This window comes from Sphaerodactylus townsendi, linkage group LG04 (assembly GCF_021028975.2).
Source record: "Sphaerodactylus townsendi isolate TG3544 linkage group LG04, MPM_Stown_v2.3, whole genome shotgun sequence".
In the NCBI taxonomy this organism is placed as follows: Eukaryota; Metazoa; Chordata; class Lepidosauria; order Squamata; family Sphaerodactylidae; genus Sphaerodactylus; species Sphaerodactylus townsendi.
Window position 1 is genome coordinate 14,133,974 of NC_059428.1, and position 28,000 is coordinate 14,161,973.

The following is a 28,000-nucleotide window of genomic DNA, read 5'->3' on the forward strand; positions in this document are numbered from 1 at the left end:
AATGGGATTTAATGCTAGTCCTGTTTTGCCTCTTATAACCACAGCTTTGAGAGTCGTCCTCACCCACTTTGGTTTTGATGACATTTTGCTTTAACCCTTTGTTACATCTCCCAACCTTTTTATTGTGGGCAGCCTATACTAGGAATTCATCAGCACGGTGGAGGTAACATTTCATAAATTAGTTCTGATGGGCTTTCCAGGCTGTGTGGCCGTGGTCTGGTGGATCTTGTTCCTAACGTTTTGCCAGCATCTGTGGCTGGCATCTTCAGAGGTGTATCACAGAGGGAAGTCTGTTACACACATTCCCTCTGTGATACACCTCTGAAGATGCCAGCCACGAATACAAGCTTAATCAGTAGGAACAAGATCCTGAACCAGCAACTTCCACAACTCCCACCAGAACCAGTTGAATCCGGCCGTGAAAGCCTTCGACAATACTTCATAAATTAGTTTTTGATTCTCCAGTTTACGCAGGATCAATTTTTTAAAAGCTAGAAGAGGTCGGGTCCTTTTTCCATATGTGGTGGACCTGTAAATTTTTAAAAAAGTGTTGGATAGAGGTACATATGAAAATAGAAAAAGTAATTACATTTAAATGAGGGTGCCCTGCTTTCATCCTCCCCCTGCTGTATAGGGTCCCTAACATCATCGGGACCCATCACTCTTCTTGGGAGGGTTGCATATGGGTTCGTGGGATACTGTTTTAGAATGAAAATTTTAAACTTTTATATATTTATGTTTATATATGCTTTTATATTGTTCCGCCCTGGAGCATTTTGGGATAAGAGGTGATTTATCTGAAAATCAAATAATAAATAAAATAAAATAAATTTCCCCTTTATTGCAAAAACAATGTTATTGGGTATCTTACTGGAAAACTTTCCTAAGAAGCTTAATGAATTATATTGGCTCTTACTTACTAACTACAGCAAGAGTATCAACTGCATCCTGTTGGAAATCCGATAAAGATCTTACTATGGAAATTTGGGAAGATAAAATTAGAGAATATGCTATAATGGCCAAACTAACAAATCTAGTAAGTAGATAGCAAAACATGAATTTGACAAGAGATGGGAACTTGACTTCTTATATGATGCTGAATCTATCATGTAAAAATAAAAACAATTTGAGGATTATTAATTTGATGGTGATTCAGATAGAAGAGATGGGCCAGTAAAGGCGATTTAGAGCTGGTGGACAGAAGACACTGATTTAAAGATTTCCTGACGGTTATTAGAATGTGATAATATTAGAATGTCACATTGGGATCCATTAGGTGATCATTTTATTAACGCATTAATAATGGATCCCAATGTGACATTCTTGGGCAGTCTTGGGTAGATGTACCGTGTTTATTTTTTGCTCTGTTTCTATCTGTTTTGAATTCTTTTCGGTTTGTATCTTTTTTTCTATGTCTGTTAAATATATTGTTAAAATTAATTTAAAAATTATTTTTAAAAATAAAAGCCAGAGAGCCACTAGGCTCGTTTTGTTGCTACTGGCCAGCCGTATGTGGATTATACTCAGTAGTAAATCCCACTAAGAACAATGTGTTTTACTCCCTAGTAAGGGTGTCCAGAATCCTAGGTATAAGCAATGTAAACCCAAGCTTGTTTACTGGGAGAGTAAGCACAAGGAATTCAATAGGGCTTCCTCGCGTGCAAAACGTCCATCCCGACCCCCCAACATCCCCCAGCAACGTCCGCCCCCTAACGGCGGAACAACATCATTCCGCCAAATGCAGCCCTTTTCTTCGTTTTTCAGCAGCGTGGCTTCGTTTTACGACACCGCCCGGTCGCACTTCACGGCGGTGTGGCTAAAGAGGCAGCAGAACCGCCCCGCCCTGTTGCCCGGTTCCACGCATGCGCCTCGCCGGACGAGCGGCTTCGTGAGTCTCCTCCATGCCGCGTCCGGCGCTTTACGGCAGCGCCCGGGGATGGGGGGTGGGGAAGATGTCTGAGCGGAGAAGAGGAGGCCGCGGAGAGGCCGCCGCCGCTGCGGAGATGCCGGCCAAGAAGCAGAAGCTGAGCAGCGACGAGAACAGCAACCCCGGGGACCTATCGGGGGACGAGAATGTGAGGAGGCCGCTGAGGGGAAGTGGAGGGCAGGCTTCGGGCCTAGCGCGTCGCCTAGCAACGGGTGGGCGGGGCTGCCTGGGAGGCCTCTCGCTTGGCGGGAGGAGAAGAAGATGAAGTTCATGGGCGGTTATGAGGACACCTCGCTTGCCTCTCTTGGGACCTCAGGGCGGCTTTGTGGGTTCATGTCCTCCGCAACGCCCGTCGGTCTTGCAGTCTGAGAGCTTCCTGGATAGAGCCCACCCATTTACTTGTCTTGGTCCCCACAATCATTTATTGTTTTATGATAGTTCAGTTCAGGCGTTTTAGCTTCAGGCTGGATTCGATCTCTCTATGTGAAGTGCCGTCAAGTGGCTTCCGACTTATGGCGATCTTACGAACCCATGTCCTCCAAAACGTTGCTCAGGTCTTGCAAACTGAGGGCCGTGGCTTCCTTCATAGAGTCAGTCCATCTCATGTTGGGTCTTCCTCTTTTCCTTCTGTCTTATTGCAGATTGAAGAAGAATAAGAATTTGGATTCATGCCCCACCTTTCCCTCCTGCAAGGAGACTCAAGGGGGCTTACAAGCTCATTCCCCCTTCTCTCCCCACAATAGATAACTTGGCCAGGCGGTGGGTCTGAGATTACTATTATTACATGGTCACCCAACGGGAATGTGAGTCAAACATCTAGTTCACCAGATCGCCTCTGACACATGGAGGTGATCAACCTGGTTCTCCAGGTTAGAATCCACCTACTCTTAACCACTACCTAGCGCTGGTTGTAGCTTCCTGAATAGAGTCCACCCATCTCACATCGGGTCTTCCCACCGCCTATTTGCCCGCCCTCTGCCTGCCACTGCCTTTTCCTAGAATTATTGTGTTCTTATAACATGAACAAAGAATGATAACCTCAATTTAGGCATTTTAGTTTCTGGGGACCATTCAGGCTGGATTTGGTCTCTTTGTGGGAACCTTGGTCAGGTGGCTTCCGACTCATGGCGACCCTATGAATCAGTGTCCTCCAAAACATCCTCTTGTTAACAGCCACCCTCAGGTCTTTCAGAATTAGGGCCGTAGCTTCCTTGATTGATTCAATTAATCTCACGAGTCTTCGTCTTTCCCTGCTGCCTTATTGCAGACAGAGCTGTGGCTTCCTGAATAATGTCTGCCCATCTTGTCTCAGTTTAGGCATTTTAGCTTCAGGCTGGATTTGATCTCTGTGCCGAAGTGCCATTAAGTGCCTTCCGACTTATGGCAACCCTGTGAACCCATGTCCTCCAAAACGTTGCTCAGGTCTTGCAAACTGAGGACCATGGCTTCCTTTATAGAGTCCATCCATCTGATGTTGGGTCTTCCTCTTTTCCTGCTTCCTTCAACTTTTCCCAGCTTTATTGTCTTTTCCAGGGACTCATGTCTTGTCATTTTGTGACCAATAGCCTTGGTTGAATAATTTTAGCTTCTAGAGCAGTGATTCTCAACCAGGGTTCCGTGGTACCCTGGGGTACCATGAGCACGTCCCAGGGGTACCATGACAATGCTACGGCTGCCACGGAACAAATGGATTTTTTTGAGAAGGGGGGGGACGACTTCTAGTGATCCCCTTTAAACAACACTGAAAACAACATTGTTTATTTGCCTAAATTGATTGTGGATTGGGGGGGGGGTAGATTTAAGCCGGGCTCTCCTTTTGTCCCCCCAATCCATTTAGAATTTGGGCAAACAAACATCCTTGACTGTCAATTCTGCTTTCCCTCCCCTCCCCCTGCTTGCCACTCCCCACCTGGGCAAAAAAGCGGGAAAAAAACCCTAAAAATGCAAGAAAATCAAATGAACCTCAGGGTACCCTGAGATATGAAGAGCGAGGTCAAGGGTACCACGATGTCGAAAAGGTTGGGAAACACTGTTCTATAGAGATATCAGATTTGATTTCTTCTGTGTGCGTGTGCCACGTGCTGTGAAGTGGTTTCCAGCATATGAATTAGCAACCTTAATACGTTTTATAATTGACAGCCTTGCTCAGGTTTTGCGAACTGTGGGCTATGTCTTGCTTTATTGAGTCACTCTACCTCATGTTGGGCCTTCCTCTTTTCTTGCTGCATTCAGTGTTTCCTAACAGTATTGTCTTTCCAGTCTCAGTCTCCTTCTGATTTCTTGCTTGCGACTTCTGGTGTAGCTAGATTTATCTTTGGGGTTTTTTTCACCACCCTCTTGCTCCAAGGAGTTCAGGGCTGGCAGGCTTATATGGTTCTTCCTTTGCCAACTGCCCTCACAAAGTTGTTGTGAGGATAAAGTGGAAGAGAGGAGAAAGTTGTGTGCTGCTTTGGGGCCCCATCGGAGAGAAATACAAACCTAATTAATAATAATCCCACCACTGTGTGTGTATATATATAAAATATAAATACCATTTTTACTTGTGCTTTCCCCAAGTGATTTCAGGACTAGCACATAGGGTTCTGGCTTCACAGCCATCCTATGAGGTAGTTTAGGCTTGGAGAAGATGGCTGCTCTCAGGTCACTCTGAACTTTCTAGGGATTTGAACTTGGGGTGGTCGCGGGTCAGATTTTAACTTGTCCATTTGAAAGTAAGCGACATTGAATATGGTGGGACTTCCAAGCAAGTACTCAGATCAGAAAAGGACATCCAGATTTCAATTCCCCAGTGGTCATGTGAACATAAGAACTACCCTGCTGGATCAGACCAGAGTCCATCTAGTCCAGCACTCTGCTACTCGCAGTGGCCCACCAGCTGCCTTTGGGAGCTCACAGGCAGGATGTGAAAGCAATGGCCTTCTGCTGCTGCTGCTCCTGACCACCTGGTCTGCTAAGGTATTTGCAATCTGAGATCAAGGAGGATCAAGACTGGTAGCCATAGATCGACTTCTCCATAAATCTGTCCAAGCCCTTTTTGAAGCTATCCAGGTTAGTGGCCATCACCACCTCCTGTGGCAGACTGTGAAACAGTCCCTTCTGGACCACTTCTTATGCCCATTGAGACCGCTCTGTGTCGCCTGCAAATTTTATTTATTTGAAACATTTCTGTCCACCTCTCCATCCAACTCTGGGTCCCCAAGGGGGCAAAAGTCCCATCTTGCTATCAAATTAGATCAGTATCGGATAAAAACACAGCTCTTTGTTTTCTGTGCTGGCCTCTACCTGGCAGAGTTGCCCGTATAATTTGTACTGCTGTTTACTGGAAGAAAGAGCATGCATAAGTATTAGCAGAATGTTTTTTAAAAAGATTTGGGAAATTGCTCTAGTGTCAAAAATAATACATTACAAGATGATATGTATCAACTCCCAATCCGGCAAAATTATGAGGAAGTAAATATTAGGATTAAAAAATGGTACGTTTTTTCAGAGTTACAAGTAATAGATTGGAGGGATTAATGATGCATACATTTGTGCCTTGATTTTTGTGTGTTGGATTTTGTGTGCATAATTCTTTATCATAAAAAGGTCCCTGACTAAATAGGCAGTCGTATGCATTCATAAGGGGCTGGCAGTGCCTTTTCTGGGGTGCGCTTGCCTTAGGATATTTTGAAGGTAAATTTGACACAGTATAGTAATCAGAATCTTGGACTCAGGATCCCCACTCTGCCATGATTCTCAGTGGATGACCTTCAGCCATTCAGCTTTCCTCTTGTCAGCGTAGCCTCCTTTGCAGGTAGATACAATGGAATGAACGAAGCCTGTACACTTCTCTGAACTCCTTTATGGGATGGAGGGATACAAACGTACTAGATAAAAAGAAGACTGCCCCCGAGCTCATGTTAACTTATGTATTTAGCTGGTCAGTAATGAGGTGCAAGAAAGATTGTGTGAACACTGAAGGGGCACGGTTTTCTGTAGTGTGATAGCCTCTTTCTGTGGTTAGAACCTTTGTGCTCTGTCTAGAAATGCCACTACCCTGCTATTATGTCTTCTCTCTGCATGTTCTTTAGATGGCCTCTTTGAGTGGACCACAATTTTTTGAAGCGTTTCACAACGTATTTCCTTTGGTTTTAGAAGACATCAGCAGATTCTTAGCTGTGTATGAAAGTTTGTGAGATTGTGAGAACCTGAAATTGGCTCCTTATTACAGGAATTTGAATCGTCTAATCCTAGTAGCTTTGTAGCCACTTGACATGGCACTCCGCATCAATAGAATACTCTTTTAACTTCCTGTAACACTTTATAATGAACTAGTTTCCAATAAGTGGGGAAATTCTTCTGTGCCGGAGTTTGTTTTTAATCTGAGTCTTCTGTTAACTGTATGTGTGTTCTTAGGATGATGCTGTTAGTATCGAGAGTGGTACTAACACGGAACGCCCCGACACCCCCACGAACACCCCCAATGCTCCAGGAAGGAAAAGCTGGGGAAAGGGAAAATGGAAATCGAAAAAATGCAAATATTCCTTTAAGTGTGTCAACAGCCTCAAGGTAATTTGTACTGTGAAAATCCACGAGACCTCTGCTTTTGTGTATCAGTGTTTGAAAGAAAAGGGTTTTACTACTGTTTTTTGAAAAAGGCTGGTAGATTTTTGTTCGTATTCTGTGATGTACTAGAGATGTGCTAGATCAGATCAGACCCAGAATGCATCGAGTTCCCCATTTTGTTTCTTGCAGCAGCCCATTAGATGGCTGTGATCATTCTGAAGCCGGGCTTTAAGAAAGTGGTGGTGGCCAGAAGCTTCTATTGAGGAGGGGCATAACTCTGAAACAGGGGGTGGAGCGCTGTGACCGTAACAGATTTTCACACATATGCATCAATAGCCATGCCCAATTATTTTACCCGGACAAGTTGCTGTGTCCACATCTTAAGTACATTTTGGAGGTGTGCGGGAGAAAAGCAGTAACTTGTTAGAAGAAATTTGAGTCATTAATGTTTGGAATAAAGGTTTTTCACGTCCCACTACATATTTATTTATTAAATGCAAGATCTGCGGGCGGCTGCAACATTAAAACATCCCCATTAAAACCCTGCAGCATACAAAAGTTAAAATCCCAACCCTGCCCCCCACCCCAACAAGCACCATCACAGAGGAAGCATCCAGGAAGACTAATCAAATGCCTGGGTGCCGAGAGTCTTTATTAGTTAACCTAAGCCCTTAAAGGTGGGGACCAGTGAATCTCTGAGGGGAGATTGTTCCAAAGCTTGGAGGCAGTCACAGAACTTGAAATAGAACATGTTGTGTTGGTCTTGCTTTAAGGCAGTGGTTCTCAACCTGTGGGTCAGGACCCATAAGAACTAGCCTGCTGGATCAGACCAGAGTCCATCTCGTCCAGCACTCTGCTACTCGCAGTGGCCCTGGGTGCCTTTGGGAGCTCACCTGCAGGATGTGAAAGCAATGGCCTGCTGCTGCTGCTGCTCCTGAGCACCTGGTCTGCTAAGGCATTTGCAGTCTGAGATCAAGGAGGATCAAGATTGGTAGCCATAGATCGACTTCTCCTCCATAAATCTGTCCAAGCCCTTTTTCAAGCTATCCAGGTTAGTGGCCATCACCACCTCCTGTGGCAGCATATTCCAAACACCAATATTCCACACACCAATCCGCCTTATTGGCAGAAGAGTATTTCCTTTTAGTCCTAATTCCTTTAGCATTTTTCAATGAATGCCCCCTGGTTCTTTGGGAATCGAATGACCCTTTCACAAGGGTCACCTAAGACTCTCTGCATCAGTGTTCTTCATATGTAAAATGGATAAATGTTAGGGTTGGGGGTCACCACAACATGAGGAACTGTATTAAAGGGTTGCAGCATTAGGAAGGTTGAGAACCACTGCTTTAAGGAAGAGTGCTCCTTTTAAGGAGCATGTCTGGTTGGTCATAAATTGATTACCGAAATACCTGTTTAAAATGTGCCTTGATGGAGTTATTATTTCAAAGAGTTTATGTAACAGGAAAGAAATAGGATTATATATTTTCACAGTTAACAGGAAATTGAAGGGTGTGGAGCCTTTGTTTTTTTAGCTTCAGACTTCCAAAAAAGGTAACCACCAATATAGAAAAACTAAAATATGGATCCCTGTATGATCCCTGTATGTAGCCACTCAGGAGGGCAAAGTATATCTTTGGATAAGGATTCTTACTTGATGATTAACAATAAGGATTCTTACTTGATGATTAACAATAACTTCATGTTATTTGAAAAAGATTGCTGGGGAAAGTTTGGAAGTTCCCTGCCTTAAGATCTGTGAGAGATGTTTGTTCTTTCCTGGAAAGGATGCATGAGTGGTGGTGGTTGGGGTTATATTGTTTACAGCTTCTAAAGCAGCCTCGCTCTTTTTATTTTAAGAATATAGGTTGGGGGGGGGGCATTATACTGTTTGAAAAACAAAACATGTCACTGCATGTGATCACCATGAGAGGCAGAGAATTTGATACAAGAAATCTGTTTTCAGCAGTGGTCCCTTTTCCTTGTCATCATCCAGCCTCCACGGTCCAATCCATAAAGAGTTACAGAGACTTTGGGAAATTTTTGTTCCTGGAATTGCTTAATGCTGGTCATACTTTGCTTGTGATGTGAATCTTCATCTCAGTTATGCTTTCCCTTTCCCATAGGAATTTCACTGGTCAGCGCTGTTGTTTGGAGTTCAGTTCAATTGGCACAGCAAGGAAGGGGACCCTCTTGTGTTTGCCACGGTGGGCAGCAACAGGGTGAGTGGTGTATTAAAACTCCACCCTCTTTCATTCCCAAGCCATTTGTTTGCTTTCTAAGGACGTATAGCCTTGCCGTAATGTTTAAAAATATTATGTTGTTATTGGATATTTTTGTTTAAAGTTGGTTTCCATCAGCCATTGGGCGTAACACGAGGAACAGACAGGGCAGGAAAATTCGGGCAGTCACATAAAATAAAATAAAATAAAATAAAATGATGATGTCAGAGTTTGAGAATGATAGAACATTCTGGCCCTTAAGAAACAATAAATAGCCAAACTTTTGAAAATCAGAGTGGGAAAGGGTTTTATTCTTAACTGTTGTGTGAAAAGAATGTGTGTGTTTTTCAATTGGGATTTTGTACCACAGTGACAAAATTGTGCAGCGTAGGGGATGTTAGTAAACGTGCCTTCCGAAACAGCAGTTGGCATCAGGTTAAACCTTACTGAAGAGAGAGTTTGCTCTTAGAGCTGACCAAGATAATCTTCCAGTCGATGAGGGTACATTAATTCCTTCCTTCTAGAGCCATATTGTGCTGTAGTCTACAAAGTATTGATTTAAAGTGACAGGCAGCCCAATCCACAGGGCTCTGATAGTTGGGGACAATGCTGCTACCATGCTGCCAGGCCACTTACAGAGGACCTCCAGGTGGTGCATGGAGGAGGTAAAAAAACCAAAACCCTGGCCGCCTGAAAAGCCTTCCATAGTGCTGAATGGAGTTACCCCACTCTTCTGGGCAGCATGAGTCCGAGGCCTGCGCTGCTGCATTCCTGGCTCTCAAGTCCAGGTGGAAGTCAATTAAAGTTGGCTCCATCCCCAAGAATGTCCCAGCCCCTCCCACTTCTTCATGCCCACGTCTGCTTAGACACCAGTGTAGCCATGCAGTGAGTGGTGCCTTACATCCAGGTCTGAGTGGCTGGAGAGAGTATGTCTCTGTTCGGTGATGGATGTTTCCTCAGCTGCCTTTGGCCCCTCTGCCAGTGTGGCTGTCCTTTAGACTGGCCATGTTTTGTACCTGGCACCTATAGCCGACCTGTGTCCAGTATATGAATCTAACCTCTTTTGTATTCTCCTCCTTCAGGTTACATTATATGAATGTCATTCCCAAGGAGAGATCCGATTGCTGCAGTCTTACGTAGATGCTGATGTATCTTTTTTTCTAACATACCTCTGGGACTGGTTTCTGAAGGGATTCGGCAATTTCTTTGCTTGATGGTTTCTTAATAAAACTTGTTCTTGCATACCAGATGTTGTCTTTCAGATCCCAGCAGGCCCATTTTGGTCATTCGTTAACAGTTGTGGTTAGAAGTAACGACCTGTAGTAGCATTCTTCTTAAAGTTGAAATCTTCTTTAAATGTTCCAGTTGTTTTTGTATAGATTATTATCTACTTGGGCAGTCGCCATTACATCTGCATACCCTAGTGAAATATTTTGTATTCCTCTTCAGTTGGGCAGTGGAGAAGAGTTTAGGTTTCATTTAGAGTTTATCAGATTGGTAATAAAGAATTTGAGAACAGAATTTCTGTAACAGGCAACCTTGATTTAATATACCTTGCCTGAACTTAGCCTACAAGTTCCCTTATACTATCATGTTCTTCCCTAATCCTTAGCTTACCTTTATTTTATCTGTATTCTTACGCTTACCTTTTCTAGTACTTCTCTCTTTTATATGAGAATGTTGTTAAAAAAGCCAGGCCATCAACCAATGAAGGGAAGATGTACCTTTAGATGGAGCTACCTAGTTGAATGCTATGATGTTCTCCAGAGTTCTCCTTGGAGGCTTTGGTGCTCCTGAGTTGGCAAGGGAAGACCTGCATACAGGAGGGGCTCTGGTCTTTGTCCAGGCTCACAGGTGATTGAGGACTGTGCTTAGGGTATCTTGCCTGCCCTTTTTGCACTTTAGAGAGAGAGAAAGCACAAGAGAAAGGATAGGATAAGCAAGGGAATATTTCCAAGGGCACAGCCATAGCTCCTCTGACTAGCAGAAATTATCTCTTAATTTTCTAATTTCTGATTTGTACCTGCACCACATTTCTTGTCAGGTGTAAGGTTGTGTTTTAATTTCAGTCAAGCAGCTCGACCTTGGGAGGATTCCTCTGGCTGGGCTGTGTGCCCAGGACTGCTGTTATCGTTAACTTTGCTTTCTGTCTGTGTGAAATCTTGCTTTCTGTCCCTATGAGAACCAACGTTTTGTTCTGGGATTTCGTTCATCTTTATGCTTTTGGGAGAAGTATAGCAGCCCTTTAAAAGCTAGCTACATATCTGGGGAAGGTCAGACCCGTATCTTCCTGTATTGTGCATCATGGAAGTTTAAGAATTAAAGAACTGCTAAAGTTACTTTAAGTCTGGTCCTTGCTGATTCCTTACATCAGGTTAGCTGTCACACCCATCCTGTTTGCCTGACCCATAATAGTCACTCACAGCCCTCTTGGCTTTCTTTCTATTTCACAGTTGTAGGGTCTCTATTTTGAGCTCCAGAATGTCCAGGACCACATATAGATTTGTGCTGGAGAAGGGCAGGATTGAAACCTAGTAAATAAATACTTTGATGTACTCCCCATTCATCTCTCTTAGCTGGCTTATTTTTTTTTCCTTTTTGTGACACATGCAGAATTACTTGTGGAATTTATTTGAGATGATTACTTGTATTGAATTATGACTTTTCTCCCGTACACCAGCAAATTCAAAAATGTTAAACGCTTGATTGGCCGACAGGAAGTTTCCAGCTGTTTGTATAGTCCTTGACTTTACGCATCAGGCAGATGAAAACTTTTATACTTGTGCGTGGACCTACGATAGCAACACAAGCCATCCGCTGCTGTCTGTGGCTGGCTCCAGAGGCATTATTAGAATAATTAATCCTATAACGATGCAGTGCATAAAGGTGAGTTTGACTGGCTTACAGGGGAGCGGATTTTTTTAAACTAAAAACACATTGAGAGTAAACCCCTTGTCTCTCAATTCTATTGCAGCACTACGTGGGCCACGGAAATGCTATCAATGAACTGAAATTTCACCCAAGGGATCCAAATCTTCTTCTGTCTGTAAGCAAAGGTATGAGAAATGGTTTCTTTTGTGATATTCCATAGATGGTTGAACTCTGTTCAAAACCCAGAGGGTGGGTAAAAACCATGAATATTGTTGCAAAAAAGTATTGCAGAAAGTACTCCAAGCCACACATTTCAGGTAAAAAAAATTGGCGAATTGATAGCTTTTTCTCAATTATGTGGGTGGTGGTGCATGGCTGTTCTAGTTGGTGAAGTAATTTGTCTGGCTCATTCTAACAACAATCGAGACCAAGGGATGTTAATATGTACACTATTTGTTAGTTTTTTTCTGGTGGTTCCAGACTTCTAAAATCCTAATGCCTTTGTGTGTCCCATTTTGTCGATTGTACCGACATTATCTGTAATTTACCTTGAGTCCTTGTGAGGAAGGTGGGCTATGACAACATAAATTAAAAAAAAAAACTTGTTTGGATTTATACCCCCCTTTCCTTCCTGTAAGGAGACTCGAAAGGAGCTTATGAACTCCTTCCCTTCCTGTTCCCTCAGCAGACACCTTGTGACACCTTGCTGTCTTGTGACGACTTGCTCTCTTGCAGAAGGCATTTCCTGTCCTATAAAGAACATTAGAACATAAGAACAAGCCAGCTGGATCAGACCAGAGTCCATCTAGTACAGCTCTCTGCTACTCGCAGTGGCCCATCAGGTGCCTTTGGGAGCCCACATGCAGAATGTGAAAGCAATGGCCTTCTGCAGCTGTTGCTCCCGAGCACCTGGACTGTTAAGGCATTTGCAATCTCAAATCAAAGAGGATCAGGATTGGTAGCCATCCATCGACTTCTCCTCCATAAATCTGTCCAAGCCCCTTTTAAAGCTATCCAGGTTAGTGTCCATCACCACCTCCTGTGGCAGCATATTCCAAACACCAATCACACGTTGCGTGAAGAAGTGTTTCCTTTTATTAGTCCTAATTCTTCCCCCCAGCGTTTTCAACGAATGCCCCCTGGTTCTAGTATTGTGAGAAAGAGAGAAAAATTTATCTCTGTCCACATGTTCTACCCCATGCATAATGTTATAGACTTCAATCATATCCCCCCTCAGCCGTCTCCTCTCCAAACTAAAGAGTCCCAAACGCTGCAGCCTCTCCTCATAGGGAAGGTGCTCCAGGGTCCCTCTAGATCATCCTCAAGGTTCCCTTCTCTGGAGCACTCCCTCTTTTTTTCTATCTCCTCAATATCCTTTTTGAGATGCGGCGACCAGAACTGGACACAGTATGATACATTTTCACATGTTGTGTCTCTCCCTGACATATCTTGTTTTTTTGTTATAGGGTAAACTAATAGGTCATGGTAGCATGGGCTTTTTCTGTTGGTTATTACTTTAGTTTCAGGGCATAAAGAAACACTGAAATCTAGTTTGTTTGTTTTTGCTAGATCATGCGCTGCGACTGTGGAACATCCAGACTGATACGCTGGTTGCAATATTTGGAGGAGTAGAAGGGCACCGGGATGAAGTTTTGAGCGCAGTAAGTCGGAAACTGTCCCAGCAGTTTAAAAACATTTATTTCACTCCCCATGACTTGCCGAAAGAATTATATATGACCAGAAACAAAATATGTAAAGTCCAGTAAACACATTCCTCTTTGTGTAATTGTACAGTTTATTCCAGATGTAGTTGAGAAGGGAGGAAAGGGCTCAGTGTTTTATTTTATTTTAATGTAATTTAATTAATTCTTCATTCTGCTCCCCCCTCTTTGGGAGGGTTTTAATTGGGTTTTATTGCGTGACGCCGTCTCTGTCAGTTTTATCGCTGTGTTTTAATTTTAGCAAGGGTTTTGTTGTTTGTATGGAGTTTGTAGATGTAACTATGCAGTGCAGAGCCCTTAGGGGTTGAAGCTGGGTATAAAACCCATTAAATAAATAAATAAATAAATAAATAAATTTATATCCCACCCTTCTCCACCAGGGTCGAGCTCCAGGCAGCATACATACATATTTAAAACATTAAGTATATAATAAGTAGACTGTCATAGACTGGTGGATAAAATAGCAGAATATCCTGATGACACATCCTCCCCATCTTGATTGAAACTGTCCGAGCTTGGGGGAGCATAGAAAGAGGGGAGAAATGCAAATTTAATATGCGCGTTGGTGCTTCATAGTTGGGAGGCTGGCAGGCGGCATCAGACTAGCGGGTGGCCTCAACTGAAAGCTTGGTGGAACATCTCTGCACTACAGGCCCTGTGGAACTGTTTGAGGTTTCGCAGCGCCTTGATGTCAGCTGACAGAGAGTTCCACCAGGCAGAAATGGTCCTGGCTCTGGTTGTGACCCACCTAACATCCTTGGGGCCAGGGACCACCACAAGATTGCTGTCAGAGGACCGGAGTGTCCTCCACAGGCAATATGGAGTGATGCAGTTCCAAAGATACAAGAGCCCCAGACCTCTCAAGGCCGTAGAGGTCAAAACCAAAACCTTGAACATGACTCAGAATTCAACTGGCAGCCCGTGTTATATACTCTCTCACGGTTGTCCTTGCGTTCTGGACCAGTTTCAGTTTCCAAATCAGTCTCAAGGGCAGGCCTGCTTAGAGCGGGTTACAGTAATCTAACCTGGAGGTGACCATTACATGGATCACCATGGCCATGCCAGGTGTTGGTTACATTTTTAAATTTGGATGCAAAACATTCCAACCATATTGTTTGTGTGTGCTCTTATACGTAGGATTACGATCTCCTTGGTGAGAAAATCATGTCTTGTGGTATGGACCACTCCCTCAAGCTCTGGCGAATCAACTCAAAGAGAATGATGAATGCAATCAAGGAATCCTATGAGTACAACCCCAATAAAACCAACAGGTTTGGGCAGTGTTGTCCTAATACGATGTTGTGTTCCCCCCAATATTTCCTGATGTTTACTGAAATTGGATGTCAATATTATCTGAAATTGTCTTTGATTTTCTTTTTTAAAATAATCCCTTTTAAAGGTGAGGGCGAGAAAAGGGGATGGATCTAGCTAGATCACGGGAAGTATGGTCTCTAAATGCCACAAGAGGTTTTCTGATTTATTTGAACTATAAAGTCAGCTCAACAGTTGGACAGAGTGCTGTTAGTGGGCAGGGAATCTCCTTCCTTAGATATTCAGTGGATTATATCCTGGAGGATTATAGGATGGGGCAAATGATTTCTGATTAGCAGACTGAACTGGTGGATTTCTTCTGGCACTATGGCTCATTCTGCACATGCAGAATAATGCACTTTCAAACTGCTTTCAGTGCTCTTTGAAGCTGTGCGGAATAGCAAAATCCATGGTTGGGTGGTTCGTGTGTCTTGGGAAGGAGGAACCTCTGATTTTTAAGTTTGGCACAGAGAGGCTGGTGAAAGTAGGCAGCACCATTCAGCCAATTCATTGGGATATTTTTAAAAAACTGCAGCATAGTTCTGATGTATCTGAAACAGAATAGCTACTTAAAGACAGTCTGTTACTGGGAGACTTATGTTTATTTGGCCTGTTGTTGCATCTCAAGGCATAGCAGTTGTTCCCTCCCTGTTTTTGCTGATCGGATTTGCAATTTTCTTCTCCACAGGCCGTTTGTGTCTCAAAAAATCCATTTTCCTGACTTTTCTACCAGAGATATACATAGGAATTATGTAGACTGTGTACGATGGTTGGGGGATCTGATACTTTCCAAGGTACGATGACTTCAGTTTTTGAACAGTGTTGTTTACATTTCTTTGTTTTATAGAAGAAAAAAGCCAAAAAAAGCCATTTAACTGGTAGGGCAAGAGCATTTGGGGAATGGATGGGATGGCCTCTTTCTACTGCTTTTTACTGTTTTTCTCAAAATGTGATTGATTGTCTGATGAACCCAGCAGTCCATATATCACAAATGTTTCTTTGTGGTTTACAGGATTGATAAGTTTGAGTGTTTCATGGATTGTACAGCGTTTTTTCCCCTCTCGTTTGTCCACAGTCCTGCGAAAACGCCATTGTGTGTTGGAAGCCTGGCAAAATGGAAGACAATATAGATAAAATTAAGGCCAGTGAATCTAATGTGACCATTTTAGGCCGATTTGATTACAGTCAGTGCGATATTTGGTATATGAGGTTTTCGATGGACTTTTGGCAAAAGGTAAGAGACTGGGCATTTGTTTCTGTCAGACCTGCCCTAGGCAAGAAGGGGTTCTGAGTAGGGTAAATAATGTCAATGTAAGGACACAAGTCTTGCTTCATATTTAATTCCTTCTTTTCCCCCCCACCAATTTGGCGAACGTACTTGTTATCGCGTACTGTGAATAATTTTAAAATTGGAATAAAACTTAGTTGGTCTTAAAAGGTGCACTGGACTCAGCCTGCTGTTTCCGAACAACACGGCTATCCACTGGAATTGTTTAAAATTTAAATAATTATTTTAAAAAGTTTTCCTGAGGAGGAAGAGTATTGATAACACCTCTGTGTGCATGCAGCGTATGATGTTACAAATTTAATTTTTAGATTGTCTAAATGCTCCTGTTTTCCACTTAAGTGTGTCAGCTTGTCTTTTGTACAACTACAGATGCTGGCACTGGGCAATCAAGTTGGCAAACTTTACGTTTGGGACTTAGAAATAGAAGATCCTCATAAGGCCAAGTGAGTATTTGACTAGTTTGCTCTTGTGCAGGGCATGGCAAAGACCCTAATAGGCAAAGGTATATTGAAAAAAGTTCACAGCTCCTCCCCCCCGAAGAACCCACTGTGTAAGGGAGTATGAGTCACTCAGAAGCTTAGTTTGCATAAACTAGTTTTTCATTTAACTCGGAGAATGGACAGACAGATGCAAATCTCCCAAGCAGTGATTTCTTCTTCCTTTCATTCAATTATTGCGGTTTTTCTGTAGCCTCTACTGGAAGCTGAGTAGTCCTATTTGAAAGGCTGTCACTTAGAGGAGGGCAGGGAGCTGTTCCTGTTGGTAGCAGAGGATAGGACTCTCATGATAATGGGTATAAATTGCAGGTAGAAAGGTACTGCTGGCCTTCAGGAAAAATATAGTTTAGCTGTGGAATTGGCTGCCTAGGGAGGTGGTGAGCTCCCCCTCACTGGCCAACCACAATTTGTCTGATTGTGAGCTGAATCCTAGTTTTACAAGCTCTCTATGTGTGTTCATATGAAGTTCTGTCAAATCGCTTCTGACAAGGTGACCCTATGAATTAATGACCTCCAAAATGTCCTGTTATTAACAGCCTTTTTCAGTTCTTGCTAACTTGAGGGCTGTGGCTTCCTTGATCGAGTAAATTAATCCCATGTTGGGTCTTCTTTCTACTGTCTTCAACTTTTCCTAGCATTATTGTCTTTTCTAGCGACTTGTAATATGACCAGAGTACAACAGCCTCAGTTTAACTTTAGTCATTGAGCCTCTAGGGAGTTACAAGGTAGCCATATTTTAAAGCAGGTCATGGTTTTTCGTGGTATCTGAACTGTGCCTTTGTGTAGCTGGGAAAAATGAGAGTTATGTACTAGCAGGTTAAAAATTCAGACTTGTGAAAAGCAGGTGAGAAAAGTCCATCTCTGGACAATACACAGATACCTGGTGAAGCTCTGGCCTGTGCCTGTAGTGTCCTGTACTGCCCACCTTTCCTGTAACTATGCTGTTAACCGAGAGGGTGAATGATGAGAAATACAGACCTAATTTTCAGTCTTAATTTTTGCTACAGGTGTACAACTCTCACCCATCCAAAGTGCGCTGCTGCAATCCGACAAACCAGCTTCAGCAGAGACAGCAGTATCCTCATAGCTGTGTGTGACGATGCCAGTATCTGGCGCTGGGACAGGCTGCGGTGACCGACTTGGAACTGCAAAGTACAAAACGAGTCTATATATATATTTATAAATATATATATATTGCTTTTTGTGTCAAGAATGTTAGTTGTCTCGCTAGTGCCGTAACTGCTTTCAGTAGTCTCCCCCTGCCCGCTGATCCCCTGAAACTAGCCATGTTTACATTTTGGTTTTGGTAGAATCGTCCTGTTTGGAATCTGCTGCTTTTTAATAAAAATATTTTTGTAAAAGTTTGGTTTCTTGTCCATTTTAAATTCAGCGCGAATCCTTGGCAATCTGTAGAGTTTTTTCCCTTTGTGATGTTTTGTTATCACCATGTCCTTTTGGGGCGACTGCAGAGATACCGAGTAAAATTGCAGTTAGTATCCAAAAGGCTATCACCACAACCACGTGGTATATGTTAACAAAATAATCAATTTGTAATTGAAAGTTTACAGTAAATCATGTGTTTTCATACACTTCATAAATGCATTTCTTCATCCAACATTATATCAAATCAGAAATAAGTACATGATTTTACATAAACAAATTTTAGTTACAAGCAATTCAAAGTTGCAAAAAAGTAAGGTGGGGCAGTGGCGTAGTGGTTAAGAGCAGGTGCATTCCAATCTGGAGGAACCGGGTTTGATTCCCCGCTCAGCCACTTGAGCTGTGGAGGCTTATCTGGGGAATTCAGATTAGCCTGTGCACCCGCCCCCCAAACACGCCAGCTGGGTGACCTTGGGCTAGTCACAGCTTTTCGGAGCTCTCTCAGCCCCACCCACCTCACAGGGTGTTTGTTGTGAGGGGGGAAGGGCAAGGCCCCTTTGAGTTTCCTACAGGAGAGAAAGGGGGGATATAAATCCAAACTCTTCTTCTTTTAGTTAACCTGCCGGATTTTTGATTAACCTCGTATAGCCTTCCAAGGCCCCTCCTGAAATAAGCAAATATATATAAATATCATGTATATATGGTAACTGGTAATCATAATATAGCCCAACCCTTGTGAATTTCAATTTACAACAAATTTCCTATGTTAGGATTTGAATCTCAGAAAGTTATCCCAAAGACCCTCTCCTGTGGATCAATGAGGTTACATTTTTGTATACCATCCTTGAAAGAATGGAGGCTCCAGAACTGCACGCATAATAGCTCACCCTATTGAACTACCTACTCTGACAAAACCATTTTAAAGCAGCTTTGTTGTATAAACAGCTCTGGTGGTTCTAGCTACGATTAGAGCTGTTTTGAGGGCATATCTGTGCAGTGGAGGACAATAAGGGAAACAAGCAATTGTGCAGTACGCACACTCCATACAATCCCTCTCCTTGCTTGTCCACTCCCACAGTAAGTGTTGCGTGCAGAAGGATTTCATAGTTGAACCTGGTTAAGAAAAACTTTATGAGATTCAGCTTATTGAACATTTGTAACAAGCATCCTTACTTGAGGTGAAGGGTATGATGTATCATCTGGTTGCCTGATGTCTAATGTTGACAGTGGGATATTCTAACGTGCCTTCAGATTGTTCTGTAAGGACTGAGTATGTGGGCTGGAGTTAACTTCGCCATATGTAACTTATGAAAGCTGATGCTTCAATAAAATTTTTAATCTTCTGAGGACCAAAACGCTGCTTTTCCTGGTGTGTGTTTTTTTTAGTCATAACAAAAGATTAGACTGCTGAAATTTGTCACTTGTTAACAAACAGCCAAGGAGGTATTATGAATGATGGTGCGAGAGAGTTTTATTTGCGTGCCACTCTAGCACAGTCTCTATGATGCAGGGGAAAGCCTTCGTTTGAGACCGGAAGTGTAAGGTGGTTGCGGGGCTGGGGCCGCGGTGCATTCTGGGATGTGCCGTCTTCTCCCGCGATATAGGCCGGAGCCCTTTACAAAAAGCCCGCCCGGCCGTGGCGATCCCTTTCCTCCGCCTGCCCCGGATGTATTTCTGGGAGAGGGGCGGGGTGAGGGAGGGTGCGAAGGGGCTCGCCTGGGCGAGGGGTCGGAGGCTACCGGGGAGAAGCGCCCGCGAGGGTCCTTGAGGGGGCGGTGCCATGTTTGGCTGCTTGGTGGCTGGGCGGCTGGTGAGTGGCCGCAGAGGACCGAACGGGTGGGTGGGTGGTCTCCTTGGAAACGAGAGCGCCCGGGTCCTTGGAAACCGTTGGTGGCTGCAGAGGGAGAAGAAGAGGGGGTTCCCATGGCAGCCTGTAAGGGTCGAGGGGGGGACCTTCTTTGGGGAGGGGTGGGTTGTTCTAGATTCATACGGGTCTGCAACCTGCGGCTCTGCAGGTGTTCATGGACTACAATTCCCATCAGCCCCTGCCAGCATGGCCATGAATTGTAGTCCATGAACATCTGGAGAGCCGCAGGTTGCGGACCCCAATTTTAAATCTAGAAGTTCCTGTGAGGTCCAGGAGAAAAGCAGCCAAAAACATCCCAAACGCACAATGTGGTTTTTGTAATCCGCATTTCTGTCAGCTGTTCCGCAGCAAAGCCACTTTCAGAGGGGAGCCGTGTCGGTCTGTGATGGAAGAGCCAGAGTTTTGTCCAACAACACCTCAGAGGCCAGCAAGATTTTGGGGACGGGAGCCGCCCCTCGGCTTTGCACAACATTCCCACTGGAGCATGATGCACTGTTTTTAACGTCGGACTGGGCATGCAGTAGGGATGCTGGCCTCCCCTGAAATTGCAGTTCATCTCCACGTTACCAATATCAATTCATGGATTCCTTGGTATTGTGACCCACCGAGGTGCCAAACCTCCCCAGGCTCCGTCCCCAAATTTCCGCGAGTTTGGTGTTGTTGGCTTTCTGGACAGTGTGTTCGTGGTCTGGTGGTTTTTTGCTTTTAACGTTTCGTCCATATTTATGGCTGGCGTCTTCAGAGGCATGTCACAGTGAGATGTGCTTCTCTCCATGGCACATTTCACCATGACATGGTGAAACATTAGGAGCAAATGCTACCACACCACAGCCACACAGCCCGGAAAACCCACAACAGCTAGTTGGTTCTGCCAATGAAGACCTTCAATGATACATTACACATGTTTCCTAAACTGGGTCCGACCACCATACTTTCCCATACTTGCCAGAGTCGGGGAGACCTGGCAACCCTAGCTGTATGTGAGAGGCAAGTCAAAGGCTGCTTATTTCTGTGTCTTGGTAGACAGATGATTCAGGCAAAGCCTACATGTGGTGCCTTTCATTCATGGGAACATTCTTTTCTCACGGGAGAGAGCATAGAGTGCTAGACTGACACTGGGCTGCTAATATATTTGATCCCCTCCAGCCAGAGGTGGGATCCAGCAGGTTCTCACAGGTTCCCGAGAGTAGGTTACTAATTATTTGTGTGTGCCGAGAGGGGGTTACTAATGGGTGATTTTGCCACGTGATTTTTTTTTGCCAGTACGTATTCCCTCTCTCAACCCGGTAGTAGCGCCAGAACTTGGAAACAGTCCTAGCAGGAGGTGCATCGGCGATGTGTGGCAGCCTGTGCTTCGTTAACATTAGTTTCCCGCCAGGGACCGGCACGGCAATGGAGTCTTGCCCTTCCAGGAATGCCCCATCCCCAGAATGCCCGGCAAGGCCCCGTCATGCCCACCCAGCTCCATTGGCGCTACGCCACAGTTTGAATCCCACCACCATGGGAACCTGTTACTAAAATTTTTGGATCCCACCACTGCCACCAGTCATACATGAACTTATTCCATTTGATACATGTGACTTTGATTTAGATTACCCACTACCATAGCTGCACATCTGGATTTTTAGCACCCAGTTTTTAATACTGTAGTCTGGTCACTGCTGGTATTTTCGCTCATCCCTTGCAAAATGGCATATTCAGACTGGGCTGACGTTTCAAACTGGATTACTGTGTGTTTTTTAAATGGCAGGGTGGGATCATGTGCAGAGCAAGGTAGCTCAAAAGTAGCATGTTCGTTTTAACTGTTGCTCTGTTTTTGTTGAATGCATGCAATTTATTATAGACCTAGTCCATAAATTGGGGAGGAATGGCTGTGTGACCCACCCTTTGCAATGTATCACAGTCATACTTTATTTTTAAAAAACATATTTCTGTGTTTAGAGCAGTGCTAGCCATGTTGCCAACCCCAAGCCTTTTTAGTGGCCTTCTGCACAGCATTTTAGCCCTGTCTGACATGGTCAGTCCAGTGAGGGGAGGGGCTGGTAACTCTGTCGCTGAGTGATAGCAAAATATTCCAGAATTATAGCTTTGAGTCCGATTAGAATGAGGATATGAGGACTTCCCAGATGTCTTCATTTTCCGTGGTGAGTGCTTGGCAGCATGTGCACCTCGAGATGTACTTTTCATCTCTTTTGCTCAACTGTCTGGAAAAGATTGTGATTTGGCTTGTGAATGTGGCAGAAGCTCACGGACAATGACCACCTTTCCTTTTGTAGGTGCAAACAGCTGCTCAGCAGGTAGCACAAGACAAGTTTGTCTTCGATTTGCCCAACTACGAAAGCATCAACCATGTGGTGGTCTTCATGCTGGGGACCGTGCCTTTTCCCAAGGGCATGGGCGGGTCGGTCTACTTCTGCTACCCCGACGAGACCGGGGTGGCCGTGTGGCAGCTGCTGGGATTTGTTACAAATGAGAAACCGAGTGCCATCTTCAAAATTTCCAACCTGAAATCTGGTAAGAGCGGGGGCGGATCATTCTCTTTTGCCATTCCGTTCTACTGCTCCTTTCTCAGAGAGAGCTATGCTTTGTTTTAGGAGTTGGAACCTTGGAAGTAGTTTGGTCTTTTTTACACATCTGTTCAAACACATAGGGGGGAAAAGGTGGTTTGGTTTGGGTGATTGACCTGGTGTGCTTTCGCCGTGGTATTAAAGAGGCAGGTGCTATTCTATGGCCACAATGACGTGCTTCCAAGAAAAACCAGTAGCCTGGGATCGCCTTCTCTGCAGTCATACACATTTTTATTTCCATATTTTTTGAAAGCAAATCTCTTATTGAATAATTAAAATTAAAACAGTTTTGAATTCCTATTTACATCCATATGAATTAACAAATAAGGCACCATTACATACATTGACACTTTTAATTAACATAGACTTCCATCCTTTGCCCAAACCTTTGCCTCAATCGCTTACCCTAAATCTTACTGGAAATGTTTTATCTAAATAGAAATTAAGTTCTCCTTGCTAATCTTTTGGGCTTTTAAAAATTCATTCATTCATTCATTCATTCATTCATTCATTCATTCGATTTAATATACCGCCCCATCCCCAGAGGGCTCTGGGCGGTGTACAACATAAACAATATACATAAAATCATTAAAATATAGTTATCATATCATTTAAAACAGCGAATAATTCCTAACCTAGGCATCCCACGAAAGTCAGTGCTTAGTCATAAACTAAATCCCTCCCAAGAAAAAAAAAGGAGAGGGGGGGATGATAAAACCTGATGATATTAGGGACTTACATGGAACAAAGACCCATATGGAACGGGGGGGGGGGGGGCACACTCAGCGGCTGGTTTCTCCAAAGGCCCGGTGGAACAACTCAGTCTTGCAGGCCCTGCGGAAATCACCCAAAACTTATTGGAAAGTTATCTCCAAACTACTAATCAAAGGAGCAACAAATATGGCAGTACTGTTTAACTAAACTTTCAGTTAATCAAAAAAAATGTTCCACCTGATTTTATTTGCATATTTTAAATTCAGTGCTTGTAGACCAACAAGTCACTAGCAAAAGGGAAAAGGTACATTTAGAAACAACATAATATCTGTGGCAGAATACCCAATAAAAATTACAGTTTCATAAAACTTATATACAATGATAAATATACTCTGAACAATTAAAATCTAAGAAACAGTGTCGTTAAATGCCATAGAAAATTTTTTTTGCAACTGCCAAAGTCACGCTTGGATCAGTAGCTGCTCATAATCTGGCCACAGAATCTTGTTTTGTAGCAGGGCTCCACTTTTGGATATATTTAATAATGCGTTTCTCTTGAGCCGCATTTCTTACCGTCAATAAAGAAATGCCAAATGGTATCTAGGCATCCTGATTTGCAGTTGCAGAACCGTTTAGAGAAGGGGATCCCTTGAGGTTTTCCGCCGTCACATTGAGTCCTGTAAAACACATGCTATTACGCCATCAAAAATTGTGTTTCCCCAGTTCTGCAAGTTGCAACTCGTGACAAAGGTGTGTGCTGATGGTGTATTATGTGATTAAATTATTACAGCCCAAATACTTGGCTCTGTGGCTTCCGATGGCGTCCATTCACTCTCAGTGGGAGGGACTACGGTTCTCAGCGGCAGAGCACACGCTTTGATTTGTGAGGACCCAAAGAGGCTGACAACATTCTCCTCACCTTCACGTGTCATCCTCACAACAACGCCACCAAGTAGGTTAGTCTGAGGCCCCTTCCGCACATGCAGAATAATGCACTTTCAATCCACTTTCACAATTGTTTGCAAGTGGATTTTGCTATTCCGCACAATAAAATCCAACTGCAAAGTGCATTGGAAGTGGATTGAAAGTGCATTATTCTGCGGAAGGGACCTGAGAGTGTGTGACTGGCCTAAGGACACCCGGGAAAGCTCCTATGGCAGAGTGGGGATTTGAACTTGGAATAACCCAGATCTTAGCCTGACATTGTGATGGCTACGTGACGCTGATTTTTACTGAGTCCTTGGCACCTTCAGTGCTGATAGTATCAGGAAAGACCTTTCTTTGCCTCAGGCCTGGAGAGCTGCTTCGGAATTGAGAGGACCGCGCTAAGCTAGGAGGAGCAAATGTTTGTGGACTTGAAGCAAGAGCAAATAATTTCTAAACATTCCATTGGGTGTGCGTTTACAGAACAAAACGTTCTGGCTGCTTGAAGCCCTTCCGGGATATTTAGTGTTTAGAAATTATTTGTACTTGCCTCAAATACACGAAGCTTTTAAAACCACATGAACACAGAGGGCTGCCTTATAATGATCGTCCATTATATCAGTATTATCTACTCTACTCAGACTTATGGGATCTCTAAAGTCTCAGCTAGAGGGGCTTTCACATCCTTTACTGCAGTGATGGCGAACCTTTTTGAGACCGAGTGCCCAAATTGCAACCCAAACCCCGCTGATTTATCGCAAAGTGCCAACACGGCAATTTAACCTGAATACTGAGGTTTTAGTTTAGAAAAAATGGTTGGCTCCGAGGCATGCGTTACTCAGGAGGTAAGCTTTGGTGGTAGTCGTTGATTCTGGCAGGAGCATCCCATCAGATAAGATGGATTTCTGATATCTCCCATCAGCCCCTGACAGCATGGCCAATTGTAGGGGCTGATGTAAACCTGTAGTCCATAACATCTGGAGTGCCAAACAAGCTCTGCTACCACTGTCACCGTGAGGGCTTTGGCTTTGTGAAGCAACCATGCAACTCTTTGGATGTAAGTGTGAATCACGGCCCCATGAGGGGTTTCGGCTCAGTAAGCAAGCCCCATTGCCAGCAACCGAGCTTACTCCCAGGTAAAGGATCACGCTTTAGTGTTTTGCATGAAAATCAGTGGGGTTTAACAGCACTTAGCAGGGTTACCTACACTGCTTCCCCAAAACTAGGTTTAATGCTAATAATCAAGCCCAGCGGCCGAGGCCAGCCTTGATAGGGGGGTGATTTCCCCCCCACATGACGAACTCTGCGCGTGCCCACAGAGAAGGCTCTGAGTGCCACCTCTGGCACCCGTGCCATAGGTTCGCCACTACTGCTTTACTGCCTGGTCCTTTAAATAGAGATGCCGGAGATTGAACCTGGAGCCTTCTGCATGCAAAGCGGAAGCTCTTCCACTGAGCCCCCTTCCACTGCTCACATTCTTCTGTTTCCATTCGCACATTTTAGTTCCTTTCTCCAAGCCACCTTCATTCTTTCCTTCTACTGCTTCCCCTTTGACTGTTGCTAAAGATTGTGGTTTTGAAATGTTGTGATTTTTTTAAAAGTTGCTGTTTAGTGTTATTAGGATGCATTCAGGACTGGTCTTCCACTAAAACAGGAGTCTGCAACCTACCGCTCTCCAGATGTTCATGGACTACAATTCCCATCAGCCCCTGCCAGCATGGCCAATTGGGAAAGCTCCTATGGCAGAGTGGGGATTTGAACTTGGAATAACCCAGATCTTAGCCTGACATTGTGATGGCTACATGACGCTGATTTTTACTGAGTCCTTGGCACCTTCGGTGCTGATAGTAGGAGCTTTCCCGGGTGTCCCAGTTGGCTTTCCCGGGTGTCTTAATTGGCCATGCTGGCAGGGGCTGATGGGGTTTGTAGTCCGTGAACATCTGGAGAGCCGCAGGTTGCAGACGCCTGCACTAAAGAGACGGGGTTGGTGCATTAGAACCACCTGTTGTGACGTATGTTCCTTTAAATAGGATTCTTCCCCTGGCCCCCCTGATGTTTATTAAGCCTGGTGTTTTATTATGAGCTGGTTGTTGCTCTCTTGTAGTTCCTGTTCTCTGCCTGTGTTTAGAGACTTTGTGTCTCCAGGCTTTTATTAAACTCTGTGCCGTCCTACAAGCATGTCTGGGGATTGCTGTGTTGGCTGCGACTAAGAGACATTACACCTGTGGTGTCGTCTTCTTTTTTTTTAGGGAAGGGCAGCCAGCATCCTTTTGGAACCATGAATCTCCCTCAGACGCCCTCAGTAGCCCAGATTGGGATTTCCGTGGAACTGCTGGATCTCTTGGCTCAGCAAACCCCCGTGGCGAATGCTGCTGTGTCATCAGTTGATTCGTTCACCGCGGTAATTGGGAAACCCTTTGTTTTTGGCCAGTGCTGGCAAAGCAGCCTCTTTGTTGACCTAGATTTTAAAAATCGTCCCTTGTTTCCAGGGGTGGGACTCAAAGCAGCTGACAATATCATTCTCGCCTCCTTCATTTTGTCATCAGACAGAGTAAAAAACCAGACACTAGTGTGACATCCCGCTTTGGTGCTTAATGGCAGACCCTAGTTTGTTGGATTGTCTTTGTTCAGATTTCACAAGTAACTGAGGTTTGATGCAAACCTCAGTTACCACGATGCCTGAACACATCTTCTCTCTCTTGTTAATATCTTGGCTTTTTCTTTGTGTTTATCTGTCTGATTAATAACCTGCTACCTTATCAGAGCTCCTGAAATCACCTTACCAGCTTGGAACACATCTTTAGCTATCAAAACGATGCTTCGCTTTTTTTCCAAAGAAGTGCCTCTTCACTATATTGTTGGTCCCCACTTTTATGTAAATGCTTTTTTTAAACCATCGGAGACGGCTGCACACGCACTAATCAGTGACTTCTCTTCTTCTTTTTTCCATTTCAGTTCACCCAAAAGATGCTAGACAATTTTTATAACTTTGCTTCGTCGTTTGCCGTCACGCAGGCCCAGATGACTCCAAACCCCTCTGAAGCTTTCATCCCTGCCAAAGTAGTTCTGAAGTGGTAAGGGAAAGAAAGATGTGTTATTGTGAGCAATTCAGAGTCTCCTGGAAGGCTGAACAGTAACCGCACTCACTGGTTAAAAAAAGAGAAATCTTATCTTATGCTAAATCAGCGGGTCCCAGACTTTTTCAGGCTACTGCCCTCTTGGCTCCCAGTGAGAGCCAGCGTGGTGTGGTTAAGAGCAGATGGATTCTAACCTGGAGAACCGGATCTGATTCCCCACTCCTCCACATGAGTGGCAGAGGCTTAACTGATGAACCAGATGTGTTTCCGCACTCCCGCATTCCTGCTGGGTGACCTTGGGCTAGTCACAGTTCTCTCACAACTCTCTCCACCCCACCTTCCTCACAAGGTGTCTGTTGTGGGTGGAGGGAGGGAAAGGAGGTTGTAAGCCACCTTGAGTCTCCTTACAGGAGAGAAAGGGGGGATATAAATCCAAACTCCTCCTTCTCTTCTTCACATCCCTCGTGCGCCCCCTCCCACAAACACACTTATGAACACACACCTCTTGCTTGGTATTAGGTCTACTGCAAATTCAAAACAACAGGAAGGAGAGAGTGCTGCTGTTTTTCGGGGCTCAGCAAAACTAGCCTATGGAGATGCCCTCTGTGCAAGCAGAAAGGGAAAGATCATGCCCATAACGTGTGATTTGTTGTTTGCTCCCCAAATCTGACCATAACTGGAAGCTTAAAGTGCGCGATGCACAGTAAAACTTAAGCCGTGTCCCCTCATTCTTTCAGGTACGAGAATTTCCAAAGACGACTGACTGAGAATCCTTTCTTTTGGAAAACATAATCTTAAGTTGAGCTGCTTGACACGCACCGTAAGAACAATTGAGTCCTAAAGATCAAACGGAATGAACTGACTAAGAAAACTTGGATGGCGTCCCGCGAGCCCAAGCGGATTGGAAAATGCAGTTTTTGTCACACCTTTGGGACTTCATTTAAAATTAAAGGGCTTGAAAGTGGGTTGTTATAGGTTGGAGCTTTTGTTATTGTTAAAAATGCTGAGCTGCGACAAGAACAATTGGATTTTTTGGCATACATAAAAGTTTTGCTGTTGCGCCCTCAAGGCCGAAAACAAACAAACAAGAAA

At 44.1% G+C, this 28,000-nt stretch overlaps 2 protein-coding genes across 2 annotated transcripts; both read left to right on the forward strand.

Moving 5' to 3' along the window:
* Positions 1-1,876: 1,876 nt before the first annotated feature.
* EED (embryonic ectoderm development) lies at positions 1,877-17,740 on the forward strand. Its single transcript, XM_048493264.1, has 12 exons — positions 1,877-2,075; positions 6,323-6,475; positions 8,596-8,691; positions 9,774-9,839; positions 11,452-11,577; positions 11,666-11,747; positions 13,132-13,223; positions 14,421-14,554; positions 15,283-15,388; positions 15,670-15,828; positions 16,252-16,325; positions 17,387-17,740. Exons 1-12 carry the CDS (start codon positions 1,902-1,904, stop codon positions 17,511-17,513), a joined length of 1,389 nt encoding a protein of 462 aa, XP_048349221.1. The 5' UTR covers positions 1,877-1,901; the 3' UTR covers positions 17,514-17,740.
* A 1,588-nt stretch (positions 17,741-19,328) lies between these two features.
* Positions 19,329-27,979, forward strand: HIKESHI (heat shock protein nuclear import factor hikeshi). The gene is made up of 5 exons (XM_048493276.1): positions 19,329-19,569; positions 21,903-22,140; positions 26,081-26,232; positions 26,787-26,905; positions 27,646-27,979. Exons 1-5 carry the CDS (start codon positions 19,540-19,542, stop codon positions 27,698-27,700), a joined length of 594 nt encoding a protein of 197 aa, XP_048349233.1. The 5' UTR covers positions 19,329-19,539; the 3' UTR covers positions 27,701-27,979.
* The last annotated feature ends 21 nt before the right edge of the window (positions 27,980-28,000 follow it).